General features: G+C 33.1%; 1 protein-coding gene across 2 annotated transcripts in view; it reads right to left on the bottom strand.

Annotated features, from left to right (window-relative positions):
* Positions 1–683: 683 nt before the first annotated feature.
* Positions 684–18,996, bottom strand: part of LOC130896412 (alkaline phosphatase-like) — a 37,880-nt gene continuing 19,567 nt past the window's right edge. For both annotated transcript variants that reach the window (XM_057804474.1, XM_057804475.1), the window contains exons 5-10: positions 15,118–15,296; positions 10,350–10,557; positions 8,144–8,284; positions 4,489–4,683; positions 4,073–4,300; positions 684–1,115 (exon numbers count right to left, since the gene is read on the bottom strand). In XM_057804474.1, coding sequence (XP_057660457.1) covers positions 823–1,115; positions 4,073–4,300; positions 4,489–4,683; positions 8,144–8,284; positions 10,350–10,557; positions 15,118–15,296 — 1,244 coding nt within the window. In that variant the 3' untranslated portion in view covers positions 684–822. The remainder of the gene's footprint in view (positions 1,116–4,072; positions 4,301–4,488; positions 4,684–8,143; positions 8,285–10,349; positions 10,558–15,117; positions 15,297–18,996) is intronic.

The raw sequence follows: 18,996 nt of genomic DNA, 5'->3' as shown, positions 1-18,996 counted from the left end.
AACTAAAACGGAATTTGAAAAACCTTTGAATGAGTTAATCTAAACGAAAGACTGAAATCTCGAAGTTGCATTCGTTTGCAGGACAAATTTCTCAAGGGTGGTAAACAAATTTATGTGAAATTCAAATCTTGGCTGGGAAATTTCTAAAAGAACTAAATACTTTGAATGATAGATTAGATAATGAAATTATCAGTCATATTCAGTTATAGCAAAGTAGAAACCTCAGAAATTATGTTGAAACTTTATTAAGAACAATATCATTTAGAAATCAGGAAATCTGATATAATGTAGAATTAATTGAACAGAATTAAAATAAATTTTTAATTATTTCTAGCTTACTTCACACATTACTCTTCTACACTATTTCCAAAATGATCCCTATTCGTAAACAGAATATGATGTAGCCTGTACTTATTTCTTGTTATTTGAAAATTTGATATTTAGCAGTTTTATTGAATTTTATACACCTTATAAAAATAGACATCAAAATGACGGTGTTGCCATTTTACAATGCTCTACCTCTAAATTGGGACCAGTATATTTAATTATTGTTTGTAAATACTAATCGATGAACCTTTGTATAATTTGAAAAATATATTGTATTCGAACCATTGAATATATTCTCATATTCAGACACTCTCTATAAATATACATCATTATTCATACATCAAACAAATTAAACATTTATTTCAATTATTCTAGCTCCATTTTATTGTATAAATGTCTTCTGTACACAGTTTGTTAATTATAATATCTTGAAATCGAATCACTTAACACCACTGTAAAAAAATGTTTCTCCCAATTATCACATTGCAACCGTTTTTACGTCTTTATAAATATAATTACAATGAAAACTATTGAATTTGTATATACAGGTTTTCTGCCAGAATTGGTAATTATTCGCAATTGGCCATCATCAGACATTACACTACTTGCTATCACTATTGGTTGTCCGGAATTGATACCATTAGTTATTTCATGTTGAGCACAATTACCGATTTGCACTGTTAAGGGTGCTCCTGTGTAGTTATTAAGACCCTGGCACCGAAGTCTATGTTCTCCCAGACAAGCACTATAGGCTATAGCGTGTGGAATGTAGCTCTGGTCAAATGTACCTGAAAAGTAATAGATTCTAAGTTCACACTTACAGGCTGCAGCCTCATGCGACAAAATGTAGAAGGTGATTGCTTGTATGGAATTGAGATAATTTTTTCCTGTAACAAAATTTCCTCAGCTCAACCCTTTCCGCGATGTCGCCCTTAAAAAATTTTCTTAGGCTTTTTATTTTTTTTTATGTAATTTGAGTAGGGCTGGAAGTTCTATATTCTGTAATTTCGTGCACTTGCAAAGAACTAACCACAGATATTTTTTTAATACTCCTATTACATTATACGGGGGTGAAATTAGCAATCCTTACTTCATTTCATGTCAAAAAGTTTTATGAAATTAAAACTAAAAATCCTTGTTTCATTTGAAATTATTTTTTGTGCTGATTTTTCCCAAAACCAATAGCTGCAGAAAAAAAATTAACACCATAATTTATAATTGTCTTAAAAATGTAACAGAACTATTAAAAAAATACCCGTAGTTAGTCATTTTTGAGTGCATGAAAATCACAGATTTTCAAGTTTCTAGCTTTACTAAAATTTTAGAAAAAAAATAATATCTCAATTTTAGTTACCACCTTTTAAAGGATGATATCTTGGAAAGGGGTTGGCTTAGGAAATTTTGTTATAGGAAAGACCCATCTTAATTTCATATGTGCAATCAGCTTCTGAATTTTGTCTCCTGAATTTAGAAACAAACTGTACGACTACAAAAATAAAACTACACGGAAATTTGTATAAACAAAAAGGTGTGGTAATCATAGCAACACAAGCAACAATTACTGTTACTGTGACAGTTACTATTTAGTATAAAAACTCAATATCATAGCTGATCAATGAATATTCAAGTTCACTCATAATGACCTAACCTATTTTCAATCTAATCAATGAAAATTCACAACGATTTGAATAGCACTCAAAATCAATAAACTTAATATTTATCTGAGTAATTTGAATACTGATCGAATCCAATTAAATTCAGAAGAAAATTCAATATTCAAGACGCCACATCAATCAATAAATTAATTCAAGTAAGCAGTTGTTCTTCAAATAATCAATTATGTATGTACTTTTTTCTTGTGGCTTCACACACTTAGTTGGTAGTTTTATAAATTTCTTTCAATCTATTTTACATCATTAACGAATTCGAAGATGCATCTATCAAAACTATGAACTTAAAACAAAACCGGAACCTCTTGAACCCGGCAAAACTCACCGGGAATTCATAGAGGTAACACTCATTCTATATTATTAGAATTTCATTTCTCAGAAAGTAAACCAAGCCCTGGAGATGATAACCTTAACAGTCATAATAGACATGTTACAAAAAACGTTGCAAAGCTAAGCACATATAAAGAATAAAAAAAGCCGTGAGCAGCAGAGCTCCATCACGAAAGTCGAATTTTTCGTCGAATGAAACCCTCTTGTTCAATTCCAATTGACAACAAAGAAAAAATTGTCATAATGACAAGAAATTTCGAGAATGGGAAGTAAAAAAAATCACCCTAGCAACGATCATACTCGTATTATTCATTAAATAGGAGGCGGTCCAGTTCAACAATTACAACGATCAAAATGATTTCGGGCGTTTTGTGCTAGAAGAACTGAAGAAGAAAACTTTGAACTTGAGAAAGACAATTCTTCAACATCACCCCTACTTGCATGCGAAGTTCGAACCCTCTAGTTAAACTTTTTCTGGCAAAAAAATAAGAAAATATAACAAAAATGACCATAAAATGGAGAGGGGTGGAGATGGAAAGTTTCGACCTTAGACAGGAAATCATCTCGCAACTAATTGAACCTACATGTGGAATTTCATTTTTCAGTCGCTTTTCGTTTGACCTGCAGAGGTGAGCAAAGGTCAAAAACCACTTTTTTTGCACTGCGACCCCTCGAAATATTCATTTGTTTTCAACCAAACTCTAATAACACCAATCCGCCGCCAAAAAAGCCATGTATGCTAATTTTGAACCAAATCGGACCTATAGCAATTGCTAGATAGACGAAAATAAGAATTGTAGCTTAAACAGATATATATATATATATATATATATATATATATATATATATATATATATATATATATATATATATATATATATATATATATACTACAGACATTCGAAAAAACCATCATAATCGTGTTCAGGAGGTCTCAAAACATGGGAAAAATGATGTGCCCCCCATTTTTCTTCTAGTCATGCCTACCGTAATAGTCTAATTTTTCTTTGAAAAATTCAACTAAAAAGGCTGAGCAAAGACACAATAAGGAATTTTCAATATTTCAAAATACCTGTTATCGGAGGAGTTTTTATAGATATACTAGAACAGGGACAAGAATTAGAGAACAATTGTATAGGATTAATCGCATTAGATCTGGGTAACATTCCAGAAATATGTAGGAGGGCAAAAGTATAAAAGAAATATAGGAAATCCAAAATCATTTAGACCAATCAACCTCATATCGATTATGATGGAAACATATATTAAATAGCTTTGACTAGAAAACATGAACTGAATCTCAAAGTCATAGTCCTCAACATGCCATTGTATAGTAAACTTTCGTGAAACAAAGACCAACAAAAATCGAATTAAATAAATCAAGATTTTTAAAAATTGGCAGCAAAAATTATTGGTGCAACCCATATATTTGAATGGAAGTATTTCTTTAAATAGCAGAAGTCGACAACGAGACACCTCCAGGATTCAAAGGCTGACCTGTATATACATAGCGGAAAGAAATGAAATAGCTGATGGACTATGGATCAGCAACGATATAATTTTTGAAGGAACTGTGAGAAGATTGTACATTACAGTAAGGATAAGAAAAGCGAAGATGGTATGCGTAAACTGCGATCAGAAGTGATCGGCAGAATGCACTAATAGCTTTAGCAGAGCACTACAAAATATTAGAAAGTATACTGTATAGAGCAGGTTTATATAAGTTAAAAAATTTCGGAATCTACCTGTGAATAATGTAGTGGCTAGTGGCCCCAGAGCATATACAGGTACGTCTTCTCCACCATGAGTGGCCCATTGTCTTGGTACAGCAGACCCGTGCACTTGATTTCTATCTTCACCTACAGAACTGAGATTCATTGGAACTATCCTTGGTGTGGCATATCCTGGACCATTACCATACAAGATAGTTGTGTAAGGCTGGCCATCAACATCTGAGACTTTACTATCTGGACCTAAGTAAGCAGTTGCTGATATAACCAATATATATATTTGCTTAAAAAATTAATTTTGATCTTTTTAGAAGAAAAGAAGAAAAAATTATTTTAATATTGATTTAGAAAATATGTTATTTGATTGGGATGAAATAAGGTTATGAAAAACACAAATAACTCAATACGACAAGGATAAATTCAATAAATACCTAAGATGGGATGCCCTCTTGGCGTTGCTTGTCCACCCATTGTTAAAACATGAGAATGATCTGAAGTAACAACTATAAGAGTTTCAGTCGGATTAACTAGTGCCAATGCCGCCAAAATGGCTGTCTCCATAGCGAGTGTCTCATCCAAAGCCCTAAACGCATTATTATAGTGATGAGCATGGTCTATTCGTCCACCTAAAATGAAAACAAAACAATGAGAATTTGGCACATATATTGAATATCATTCTTTCTATATCTAGCATTACGCGGAAAAGTACAAAAGTACTGGAATAACAGAAAAAGAGTATCTATATAAATTACATTTTATATAATTATGATTTATAATTTACACTACCGTGACTTTGACCACGATACGTATATGCCATTTTTCATCTAATTTTTCGGTAAAAACGCTATTGAAATAACTGAGATAATATCAAAGATTCAGTACCTCTACAAGTTTTTAATGCTAAATATAGTGATAACATTCTTTATTTTGCCCTTATATCTTTGCGGGAAATTCCAAATTTAACGGTGGGGTTAAATTGATCACATCCATGGGGCCAAATTGTGCAGTATATTATGTGATTTATTTTTTTATCTTTTTCTTCTTTTAGACTGATCGAAAATAGTACGAGTGTATGAAAGGAAGCTAGGTGCAAGAAGGTACAAGGCACTAGCAAAGGTTATTGAAGACGGATGGAGTCTACAGAGGGTTGCTTGAGACTACGAAATTCCTTATGGGAAGCTAAATAATAAATACCACGGTCGGTATATGGAGGCCAAACCTGTTGTACAATCAACTATGAAATGGTATTTGTTTCTGCAGCAAGTGTGTGGAGACTGGTTGCAATGGGTTTGCGACAGTTAGCCAAAAATTATTTGAAGAACCAAGGTCACAATGTTGCTATGTTTCACAATAACGACAGATTGTGAAGAAGGTGACCGCAAATATTAAACACTCTCGGGTTCCTGTTTACAGACAAATCATAACGGATTATTGTAACAATTTACTCCTGACATTGCCAGATAACCCTGCAAGCAATATTTTCAACTATGATATAACAAATCTTTAAGATGATCCAGGAAATAAGAAAATATTATTTACAGGGGTAATAAAATATCTCTGCGTCGGGAGTGCTGCTGCCTTCATATAATATTCACAAATCCGAAAAAATGTGGGTTCAATGGACTGAAAATGGCCCAAAAAGGTATCCTTGCAACAATGAACCATATGTGGATCAGGATAGAGATTTGAGATTTTCAATAGTAAAACCAAATATTTCATGAATGAGCCGCGGCCAAAAAAAATTATGTTTCCTGTTTTGAAATATTTATGTATGGAAAAGCTCGTTATAACCTGATTATAAGAATAATTGCAAATTCCTTTCAGCTTAGAAACTCAATTTTGTTAGCTACAGTGGAAAGTATATGGCTGTGTCAAATTCCCCCATGCGATCAATTTGACCCCGAAATATTTGAGAACGAAAAACTTAAAAAATGACGAGAATATTCAACCCGGAGTCAAATATATCATTCTATATGGTCTGATTGATATTGTTACGAGCTCGTGTCTGACATAAACCTGACAATAATGGAATTCTAAAATTCGGCGAAGGTGCGGCACGCTTGATATACTTTTTTTCAGCCACGGAATTCGTTTGATGTTTGTTTACATTGTTTGGTTGAACTAATTTCCAGGAAGGTCTATTTATTCATTTGTTTTGTTTTCTTATTTTCTGAGAACTTAGTTTGGATATCTAAATGAGTTAGTTAGCACAGTTAGTTAGTTTATAATAAATAGTCATAGTGAACTAAACAAAATAGAGAAGTAACCGAAGAATTTGGATAAATTAGGAGTTAGTTAAATTGAGTGTTCAAATAAATTCAGAAAGTGAGAGCAGTGTTTAAAAATTCACCCCATGAAAAGAGTGCAAATAAATAAGAAAAACATCACATTGATGTCAAGTGTAGGGTATTGTAAGTAAATAGGGACATAAAAATGGCCAAGAGACTCAGTGAACTAAAAGGGACGGAACTAAAAAGTGGAACTGGTAAGTGACGGATTTGATCCAGAAACTTATCTATTCAAAGACGTCTTCCACCTTAATCTCGTCAATTTCTGAAATAAAGAACAATATGTCTACTAAAATGAACAAGAAGATTTTAACATTGATAAAAGAAATTTCTCTCAATATTTCGAAAACAAAGGACATTATTTCAACTTTGAAAAATTATATTTCGGACAATATCGACGAGACATCTCTAAAATCAGATACCGAGATTGAAATGACAAAGAAGGAAAACAGATGTACGAGAAAATCAATGAGCTAGAAAGAAAGATTGCAAATTCGAGAAGAAAAGATATTCCTGCAGAAGATGAGAAGATCGAACAAATGAAATCATGCAATTCATAGGCTCTATTCAAGATCGAAGACAATGGCAGTTTCCCACGAGTCAAGGCCCCAACGTTTGAGTGAATAATTGGTTCTATGAAGAAAAAGCAGTGAACTTTATTATTTCACTGCGAAGAGACGCCTTAGACGTACTCCAGACGATACCTCTTGAAAAGACTGATGACTTCGAACATCTGAAGAAGAGGTTGGACATGACATATGATCATGAACATCTTGAACAGCTGTACCAATCGCAGCTGCAGAGCCGAAGGCAGAAGCTTGTCGAATACGAGGTAGATATTGCCCCACTTCTCCGAGTTGCTCATAAATAAGCACCAGAGAACATGATGGAATGCAGAGGACGCTTAGATTAACCTATCCGAAAACGTTAGTACATGCCCACTGCTGATCTTGAACACAAAATTTGCCTTGTTATGTACAGCAACTATATTTTTTACAGGTTCTAGGTCATTTTTTTGTTTGGAGTTATTCTATATTCATTGGATGGCGTTCATTTCGTTGAGAACAGTTTGCAATTTCTAATATTGTTTGATTTCCACTGTGATTTCTACGTATTCTCCTATTTTCCTATCTTCCCGCTATTTGTATTTGATGTAGTTACGTCAAAAATGAGTGTCTCCGCAATTTAACCGTTTCCAACTTCTATGTATTTATTGAGTATGCAGCAGGCAGTTGACTGATCACAGTTTTTTAATTAGTTTTGTTGCAAAGTGGTGTTGATATTTGTTACATGGTATCCGTGACCTCATTGAGGTTTTGTATTTGTTATATCCCTAAACATAGATTCTGATAGATTACTCCATATTGATCATTGCGAGACCAAAAAATGAAACCTAAAATTTCGAATATAAAAATCTCCATTCAATTACAATTATCGTCGGAGATGAAAGCTTATATTGTCAGCAAAATTTGCACTTTTATTAGACGCGTAAATGCATCCAAACTTTCCACAGTGTCGTATAGGACCGGTGTACATTATTTTTTATAGTATTAATCTGCGAAAGTCCAAAGAAGATAATCAGTACAATATGAAACATACAGGTGAACCATTGTTATCTATCTTTGATTGAATACTTGCACTATATGGTTAATGGTTTGATTTCTCTTTTTCGCCCACAAATTGTGTTGAATTTGTTTTGGTCCAAAAGGTTATGAACAGTAATTGATGAAAATGTAGTTCTTTGTTATTATAAACATTATTTCAAAAATGGTTCTAAATAGTGAACATGTCTACTTACCTTCAACGACTAGAAGAAATCCTTTGGGATTTTTCAGTAGTATAGCAAGAGCAGATCGTGTCATATCGGCTAGTGATGGATCTCCGTGGGGACCTGGATCTCTGTCTGTTTCGAAATCCATGTGAGAATAGGAGAACAATCCTGCAGATATATTTATTGGAAAATAATGAAACATTTGAAAGAAGTTAAATCAATTTCATGTAATTTATAAAGCATTACTTGAGTGATGGTGTGAACTTTTTATAAATAGTGGGAAATGAATACTATCAATAGTGTGTTCATAGTCAGGTATCTTTTTGATATTTCCATTTCTCTTAAATAAAAAAAATGAATAGAAAATCGAAAATAATTTAGGTTATCTGCTTTAGTCAATTAAAAGTATATCCTTACACGCTTACTACAAAAAGTTGACAAAAGTTTACCAAAACATTTCACTTTGCACCACAATCAAAGAAAAAGGGGGATAGTAATCATTCGTTTATTAAATGATCCGATTTCATGGATGTTTATGAAAATATGATTTGACATTGACAATTTCTGGAACACCATTGGGCTCTGCAGTATCCACTAGACTAACGGATTATGTAATGGATCATAATTTGCATTTTATTTATTTTTTATTTATTTTTTATATAAATTCGATTTTGGGAAAAACAACTTTTTATTTCGCTATCAGATGCAAAAAAATTGAAAATGCCTTACCTCCTAAAATATACCTATGGTTTACCAAAATTGCACAAACCTGACATTGCCCTTCGACCGATTGTTTCAAGTATTCAAACTCCTCTCAAACCCATTATCTAATTATTTGAAAAATATTTTGAAAAAAGTACTATATCAAAAACACATGGGATTTCAAAGAAAAAATTAAAAGTATCAAAATTCCTAACAAATATGTATTTATTTCGTTAGATGTGGTTTCTTTATATACAAAGATTCCTATTACCAAAATTAAAGAATATACAGAAATACCCTAAAAACGAATTTATAAAATCTATAAACTCACACGTACAACAACATATTTCAAATATGAAAATAAAATATACAAACAAATTGATGGTTCTGCTATGGGGGCTTCCATTTCAAGTGTTATAGCACAATTGGTAATGGAAGATCTTGAGGAAACGGTTCTAAGCAAACTTGATATAAATATTCCATTCTTTTTCCGATATGTGGATGATTGAATTACTGCTGTACCAAAGAATAAAATTGAAAACATGAATAAAAAATTCAATTCTCATCATTGAAAACTTCAATTCACAATCGAGGTCGAGCAAAATAATAGAATCAATTTTCTTGATGTCACATTATATGAAATTAACAATAACATAAGTGCAGAATGGTATACGAAACCAACTTGGTCCTCAAGATATTTAAACTTCAATTCGTATCATACTATGAAACAAAAAAGATCAGTGATAATAAGTTTGGGTGATAGATCTAACCAACTATCAGATCCTGAATTTAGATGCTTAGCAAAAAGCAAAATCTCTAGAACATTCAATTAGTTTCTTCTTTTTCACTTTGTGAAAATCACTTTGTACACTGTGGTCGTGTAAACTCACCGTTTACACTACCACTACACCAACATCTTCAGAGACGATAACTTGGTTATCGCAACGGGTGTCAGACAGTGTAATTGTGAGGGGTAGTGTAGTGGTAGTGTAAACAATGTGTTCAGTGTACTATCAGACACAAAAAACAATCCAGAATATTTAGATGTGCATTACTTTGATTTGGTTCTTATAGATCAATAATAACACTCGCACACATTTTGGAACTTCCCAGATCATTCAAATGCAGGAACACAGAGGAATTCAAACTTATCAAAATGAAGCTGTTTATTTGACAGTAATTTTAAATTCTGCATAGAATCTTAATAATTTTCAATATTATGAATAATGAGTATGATTGATATTTTTGACAGTACCTCGTACAAGACTGACCGCTAGCATTCTAATTTCCACACCATGGAAGTTTTTAGGAATTATAGTTTTTTTTTGGGATATTAATAATAGAAAAGCTTTCGTTCCGATAAAAAGACAGTGGCGTCCAACTTATATTTTTTCTTTCACGTCATTCGAGTACCAGTTAGATAAACTAGTATATATTTTAGGTAGAATGACTAAAACCCCACTAAAACCAGTAAGATATGTGCAAATATTGATATAGAATCATAGTCAAAGATAAACTGAATCAAACTCACCTAATAAATAATCAATTTCATTATAGTCAATCTGATCAAGCTGTCCTTTATTCCAGACATAATGAGCTTTAGACAAACGTTTCTTTTTGTCTCTAAGCCAGTCGTCGATAAGATTTCTACCATCTAATCGTCTACCTTCTTCCTTGGTCATCTCAGGATCATGTGCAACCTTAGGTAACCAGTGTCGTCGACCGCCTCCCAATAATACCTGTTGAAAATATGAAACTTATTTTTCTATTCAAGTTTTTTAATTATTCATTGAAATATCGAGGAGACAATTGAATTTCATATTAACTTAGTAGAAGTTTGATCAAAACACACTGTATAGAGTTGATAATTTTTGAATTGTTATTCGATATATGAACTATTTGTTTCGATTTTCAAATACATAATAAGAATCTCCCATTCAATACCTAACACTTTATTCAAACATTCATGATAAATAATGAGATTTTGATTTCGAAATTATTACAAAACTGTTTTCTCCATTTCACAAGGCCTTCTAAATTTTTTTGAACATGTAAAGAATTCATTGTTGATATATTTTTCATAATGTTAATTATAATTCAATTATATGTATCTTTTTAAATGTCTTATTTCATTAGAAATGTCAACTATTTAAGCGCATCGCATTGTTTCACGGTCGATTAAGTATTCAAAAGTCAGGCACAGGAGTGATTGAAATGATCTCCCAACAATATTGGGATATGAATGAATCAATTCACTGCAGTGCGTTATATAAGTGACGATGTCAGCAGACCAAGGTCAAACATAAACTAAGACATAGTATTAATTCAAACCTTACAAAAAATTAACCGAGATCGTCTACCACTCAGCGCAGCTCAATTATTTTAGTTATAAGAATAGTGGATATAGGGACCGTAGCCTTAGATAGTCCATAGATAGCCTCGCACTCATAAAGGGAAAGTTTGGCTGTTTAATTATTTCTTGAAGAAATTCTAAGGCAATGGCGAGAAATTTCTCAATGTTTCAGTGTCAACTTTACGGTCGAACTAAGTCATACTGGGAGGAGGAAGGTCAGATCAGAAAATGTTAGACGTGTGATGCGACGGGAATCATCCTGCAAATTATAAAAGATGCAAAATATATGGAGATCTCGTAAAAAATCAATTTCTCTGCCTTCGCCCCCAAGTCGCAAACATGAGCTCAAGTGAAATTATTGAATATTAAATCTATCAACAGCCGTTAAAACTAAATTGGAAAAATTAATAAGTTTCTAGAAATCGCTCTGCGGAACGCCAAAGGAGTTCCTCAACAAGCTGATGGACTTAGAGCCTTTATTACTAACAAAAAATTTTAATTTTCCACATTGTACATTCTCCTAAAAAGTGTACATCGCCATTATTTGCGATTTCTTATTGCGAACTAAGATTCGCTCAAATTGAGTCGCACCACACGTACCCCAGAAGAGTATAATAGACTGTTGAGGTAGCGTATAAGTTCAGTTCTCTGGAAATTGATTTCAGTGCAAAACAGGAGCAACTTAATTTTTTATATAAGGCGGCAATATGTAACTCCCATTTCAATTCCCTAATTATGTTGGCATAATTCATCTTAACGGTTTTTTAATGATTTGGCATACATTTTATTGAGAAGATGAAGGGAAGGGATTGACTAACGACTGTACGTAAAAATCTGTTCTTCCGAGAACAAAATTCGACGTGCTTATGTTCTGTAGCCCACTCTGTATACCTTCGGCTATTACATCCAATAGACTTTCAAAGTTAAATAGATAAAGTTTGCTCTTTATATATGCAAGTAAGAAGATAAGTTCCGGTAATGTGATTAAAACACTAAAATGTGACTTTTATCAGTGCGATATTCATAATTGCTCTTTGCGCCGACTGTTATCTTAACAACTTCAGTTATTTTTCATTCAATTAGTATATATACTGCTAGGTTTAGCTATTTAAAGAGATTATAAAAGCTGCCGAAACCAAATTTGTTCGGTGCCTGAGTACTATTACATAAAGTTAAGAAACATAATCAGTGAAGTCATCGTTTCTGTAGAAACAAGTGTCAATTACGTTTTTTCGTTAAACGCACGGCCGCCATGGTTGAATTTCACATTTTGGGGTAATCCAACCTTTAGGTAGGTCGTATTAAACTTTAGTATATGAAAAAACCTGGTACATATTTTACTTGATCAAAATTTATATAAAAACAAGTTAAATATTATGAATGTTATAAGCCACTTCATTTTATAGTCGACAAATCAATGTGATGATTGGTATTACCTGATACAAATGTATCAAAAGAGTTTCAAAAAATTTTTGGAGATGTTACAGATTTTGATAGATTACAAATTTCCAGTTGAACATAACTGTGTATCTTATAATATTTATTGGGCTGCTAAGCAGTCCATGTTTTGGAGTACTGAACCCACTGTTTACACCACCACTATACCACACCAACACTCACAATTACACTGTCTGACGCGCGTTTTGATAACCAAGTTATAATCCTCAGAGACAGAAGGTAAACTAAAACCTAACTTGACTAACCTGTTTTATACCAAATTTTCCCACCAATAAACCTACTCCCGCGAAAATTAGTTCCAGCGGCGAGAATCTTCATATTTATTCCTTGACTACTAAACTATAGAGTGGGCTGTAAGGAATTGGCCCTCTGTCCCTATTTAAGCTACTCATACATTAAGCAATTTTAATGGTTTCAAATGCATCCAACAATTTATTATTATGACTCTTTAAACAGGTCAATAACAGATCTCCTAGTCTGCCCAATATATTTTCCGTCAGAATCACCACAGCTAAATTCATATATACCACTCTTTTCCAAATTTGGTATTTTATCCTCAGGATTGCTCAATAATTGTTTTAATGTATTGTTGGATTCATAAACCAATTTAAAACCCCAATATTATTTCCAATTCTTCTGTAAAAACAGGATTTAAAATTATCAGAGCAAATTTTTCTTGTTTACCATTTTAAGTTTGAAAAAAAGTGATTTCATTTAGAGATTTCTGAAACCTATTTCCAATTCTTTAATCATAAAGGTTAAGTACAGCTACATCCTCAATAAATGTTTTTTCCTTATTGTATCTCTCGATGGTAAGTGTAAAGTGAATTAACGATGTACCAGGAAATGGAGACTGGCCATCTTATGTTGGATACAATGAAAAGAATCAGTCGGGATGTACCTGCTCGTAGCGGTGCTTTTGCAGTATAGTTTGGTAGTCAAGGAATAAACATGAAGATTCCCGCCAAAACCATTTTCCCGCTGGAAATAATCAATACTTTTCGCAGGAGAAGGTATATTGGTGGGAAAATTTAGTATACAACGGATAAATCAAGTCATTAGGTTTTAGTTTACTTTCAGTCCCTGAAACGAAACGCGCGTCAGACAGTGTAATTGTGAGTGTTGTTGTAGTGGTGGTATAAATAGTGTGTCAGTATAAATATCACAAATGGTTCCAGAAATTACAGTTTAGTTACGTTTTGGAGTGATAACATCCTGGATTCTAATCTGATTTTTCCAAAGCTGAATTGTTTTCAGTTTTTCTTGATATTTCTGCCTATCGTTTCACTTTTGAGGAAAGCAAGAATTTCATGCTACAATGAAATATTTCCGAATGCAGCTCTCAAATTGTCAAAGAATGTAATGATTACTTCATGTTTTACAGGTTTTCTTGCCTCTGCTCCTGATGAATTAAATAGCAGATTTTTCGGAAACTTTCCTTTCCCATCAGGCTACTTTATATGGTTGTTTTAAAACTAAACCAGAAAGAAGGGAGAACTTTTTTATATAAATATTAAATTAAAATATTTTAGGACAAGAGATAACAAAAATGAATAGACATGAGACTTAGAGCTATGGGTTGAACCAAATTATCCTAATTTTCAATGTAGAAAATGAAATTACACCATATTAAATATCAAACATATTCAAACATATCCACTTTTAAAGTGTAGTAAATGCATCAATTTTTCGAATTTTAGAGTGCTTGTTTTGTATCATATATTATATATAATTTTCTGCTCATTCTCACGAAAATTTTATTTTTTTGCCGTAAGATAAGGATAGTGGGGCAACCTATACGGTATATTGATCGGAATGAAGTTGTTTCAGACAATATTTTGTAAAATTTTACGGTTTCGCGGTATTTTATTTCAGTACATTTCCTCATATTTTCAGGAAGTTGCTTGCCAAGAAAACTTCTACATAAATAAAATCATATCTTTCCTCTTGATTGTAATATTCTACATGATTCACCAAAAGTTTTACCACATACATTGGGAGTGTAATTTTTTTAGATATTAGATCGTTTCATATGCTTTTTCTTGAAGAAATGATCCAATTCTGATATCAATCAATGGATCACTCACCTCATAAATCTCAATATATCTGATGAAATAAAATACCAATGAATATTATCTCCTATACAACAATAATAATAAAGTGTACCTGAATAGATGCAGAGACGTTTTTAATTTTGTTTCATAAATTTCATCAAAATCTGTAGGATATTTTGAGTAGATTCTAAGTTGCTTGTTTCTTTTTGCATTATAAAATCAAAGAAAAGTTGTAGTGACTGGGCAAAAAAATGATCATAAAAGTATTTTAATATTCAAATAATATCATAATCTAGGATATTTATGAAAATTCAAGTTTTGTCAGTTTTGTATGACATTATTGTTTCTTTGTTTCCAATCATCTTGAAATAATTCTATCATTTTATTAAGCAAGACCATGGGAAAGTTCGTATTCTCTTCAAAATGCAACTTACGTTAATATTTCTTCCTGGATCATTTTCTATAAGTTGTCGTGCAAGATCTTTGCAGGATTTCCTTGCAGTTGGAGGTACTTTAGAATCATCTTCCCAGTACCTAGAAGGAGAATGTCCATAAAGTGCTGCAGGGGTAGCATGCGTTATTCTAGTGTTTGTTACTATTCCTGTGGATTTTCCTAAAACAAAATGAAACTGTATTGTATAAATGTATTTTTTGGTATATAAATTGTGTTCCAGCGGTAGCTTCACATTCCACAGATTCTTATAAAACATATATTTATTCAAAATGAGAAAAAATACGTTATATTTTATTAGAAGAGGATGAATGAGGATCCAAACTGTGGACTTCAATTATGTAATTCACATTAATTGCACGATAAGTCTCTTTCTCCTTCGCCTTTTATTAAATTGTGAAGTTAATAGTTAAAATTATCATTATTGAAACGAAAGTAATCCTCATTTATTATTTAGACGTTAATATTGCTAAGGATGCCATTGAAGGGGGTAAATGGTTAGGGGAGAATAAGAAGTACTGTACGCTCAACTTCAAACAGCAGCCACAGCACTTGAGCGACAAAGCGGCGATGGTCTTAGCACGTCTTATTACCAGCATAGGAGGTCCAAAGCTGGAAAAGAGAAAACTATTATCATCTGTAGTGACCTCTGTACTGACTTATGGCCTTCCGAGATGGACTGATACATTAAACACACAGGAATCACGGAGGACGGTAATGCCAGTATATCCGTACGGTGTGTCTATGGGCAGGGAGCGTTAAAGCCGGAATGCTGCTTATAAGCTTACTTGATAAAGGAAAGAGTGCCTTCTACCGGTGAAAAGGCTCTACAGAATTAACGCAAATAGAGTTCACGAAGGAAAAACGGAAAAACAAACAACAACGATACAAAAATAGACATTTGGGTGAACCGTGATCAATGAGAGATCAATTATTACTTAACACAGTTAGTATCAGAGCATAGGTGCTTCTTGGAATACCTGAAACATTTTAAGCATGACACTTTTCCCGATTATTCGTCTTGCGCTGGTACAAACGAAGATGTTCAGCATGTATTTTTTGCGAGTTATTCCGCAGTACTTAGAAAGCAGTACAAGCAGAAGCATCGTCCAGACATCTTGAGAGCACAATGATCGGAGACAGCCTGGGAAGATACAAGCTTCTTTGCTCCCGAGATTCTCAAAAAACTTCTGTTGTTTAGAAGGGGATCAATCTGTAAGTGAAGCAAGCATCTTAGAAAGAAGAAGCTGGAAATTAAGGACTTGAAGAAAGATTATGATCAACAGTTCCCCTACGTGGAGTAATTCATAACGGTAGTGCTGCGAAAGAAACAGACGTAGAAGAAAGAGGAGTAAGTTTTTCGTCGCTAGAGAACCAAACATAATATCTTGTCCTGAGGATGTGGCGCAAAAAGTATTTCTCACATTTAAAAAAACACAGGTATACACACAAACAGCCGCACAGACACAAACATTTTTGGAATCAAAAGAATGATTAGTCTGTTTTGGGAATCATATTATCAGACCATTGTTTATTGACGGAAATCTCAATGGAAAAACTCATTTGAATTAATGCGAGGCGTTATTAACTCAATAATAAATGCATTGTAGCATGACATGATTGTTTAAGAATACCACCTAGACAGTTTTGTAACCCACATTTTCTAGCGCTTTGGATTGGCTAAAGAGATTCAATAAAGAAGCAAATCAGAGATGCAATGAAGTAGCAAGTCAAATCACCGAATCTCTCTTTGAATTTTTTTTTGTGGCGACAACTAAAATATAAGATATATACTCCGCCCGCCGATCTTGGAGAGTTACAGCAGAAAATTGTCGCACAATACCGATTACTGACACCGGAGATAGTTGCAAATGTAGGAAAAATCGATAAAATCAGGTTGTATTCTTGCATGTAGATTAGCTGATGTCCAGCTTTCGTTGGAGCTCCGTGTTTGTAGATATATTGCTAATTTGCAGTTGAAACACTGTGCTTTGATGTATTTCACAGTCTGTGTCTGTACTTATTCTTATATAAAAACACCATATAATAAAATGAAATGATGTCGATTTTCGAAATCTTTATTTAAATAAAAAGAAACAATGTCATCAAGAACACTGTCGCTGTTAATCGGTCTACAAATTTTGATCTAAAAAGTCCGATCAAAGGATTTTTGATGCACTTTTAATTACACGGGTCAACATGAAATTTGACTTTGATTGCAAAGCATTAAATTTCGGTAGTTTAGGTCGTAATAAGACGGAAAAAAAATATATGGCATGAAAAACTTTGCTTTTGTGCTTAGAAGACTGATTGAACGAAATTTTTAAAAATCTCGGATTTTAATTTTTGATTGAAAATAAAACTATTGAAATAAAAATTTTTATTATTTTTATTAAGTTTTACTATCAAATTAGCTTACAGAAAAGTGGAAAATAACTTAAAAGTGCACACTTTTACTTTTTCTTTTATGTTCATAGCTACTTTCTCTCAATAAACCCCAAATATAGTCGCCCATCATGTTTTCATTGTATTGGCCTTGATAGCGTTGTTCAAAATTCATGATGTCCTGATGGAAACGTTCTCCTTGCTCTTCGGAATAGGCTCCCATATTGTTTTTAAATTTATCCAAATGAACATGCAGCATATGTACTTTTAATGACATCCTGCAGCCCATGGCCTTAAAATTTGTAAGCATATCCTCAACCAACTTTTCGTAGTTTTCAGCTTTATTATTTCCTAAAAATCCAGAAACTACTGCTTTAAAACTGTTCCAACTTGCTTTTTGAGTACGATTCAGCAACGTTGGAAATTTTTCATCGGCGAAAATCTGTCTTATTTGCGGACCAATAAAAACCCCAGTTTTAACCTTTGCTTCCGATAACTTTGGAAAAAATTTTTTTAAGTATCCAAAAGCTTCTGAAGTTTCATCCAGTTTTTTAACAAATTGTTTCATCAACCCTAACTTAATGTGCAAAGGCGGCATTAACACTTTTTCCGCTTCAACAATCGGCTCAAATTTGACGTTCTGTTTTCCGACACACAATTCTGTTCTTACAGGCCATGACCGTTGAATATAGTGTTTAGAATCCGCTCTGCTATCCCACAAGCACAAATAACACGGATACTTTGTATATCCACCCTGTAGCCCCATTAAAAATCCCACCATTTTAAAATCTCCAATCAGCTCCCAGTTATACTCACGATACTTTACAGATTCAAGCAAAATTTTGACACTTTCATAATTTTCTTTAAGATGTACTGAGTGAGCAATTGGAAGAGACGGAAATTTATTCCCGTTGTGCAATAGAACTGCTTTTAAACTTTTTGTAGAGCTGTCAATGAATAAACGCCATTCGCTAGGGACACAATTGCTTCAAACATACCTTTAATGTCATTACAAAAACAAAGTCCATCTTCATTCGTGAAAAACGTTGCAAACATTTCATGCCTAGTCCGCTGATCCGTGATCTTAACATCATCAAGCAAATTCCACTGTTTTAACCGAGAGCCTAGAAGCTCTGCTTTATTTTTTGGCAAATTTAAATCTCTAATTAGATCGTTAAAATCTTCTGAAATAATGAGATAGTGTTTTGGTTGTTCAGGTGTAGGCAAAAACTCCTTATCGGAATTACTTTTATAAGAACTAAAAGATGAGCTACTTTTCTGCGATAATTTTTTTGGTGGCTCAGGTACTGGTCGTGTCAGGTCGTGAGCAATTGGAGCAGAAGAAGATTCGAGGTCAGGATATTCAATAGGTTTTGCATTTTTACCTCTACGACTTTTACTCGGATTCACCATACAAAAGTAGCAGTCAGTAATATGGTCTTTTGGTTCTCGCCAAATCCTTAGTATTGCAAATTTC

Source organism: Diorhabda carinulata, chromosome 7 (genome assembly GCF_026250575.1).
Source record: "Diorhabda carinulata isolate Delta chromosome 7, icDioCari1.1, whole genome shotgun sequence".
Taxonomy (NCBI): Eukaryota; Metazoa; Arthropoda; class Insecta; order Coleoptera; family Chrysomelidae; genus Diorhabda; species Diorhabda carinulata.
The sequence above is the reverse complement of the archived record's forward strand: the minus strand, read 5'-3'. Positions and strand labels throughout refer to the sequence as shown.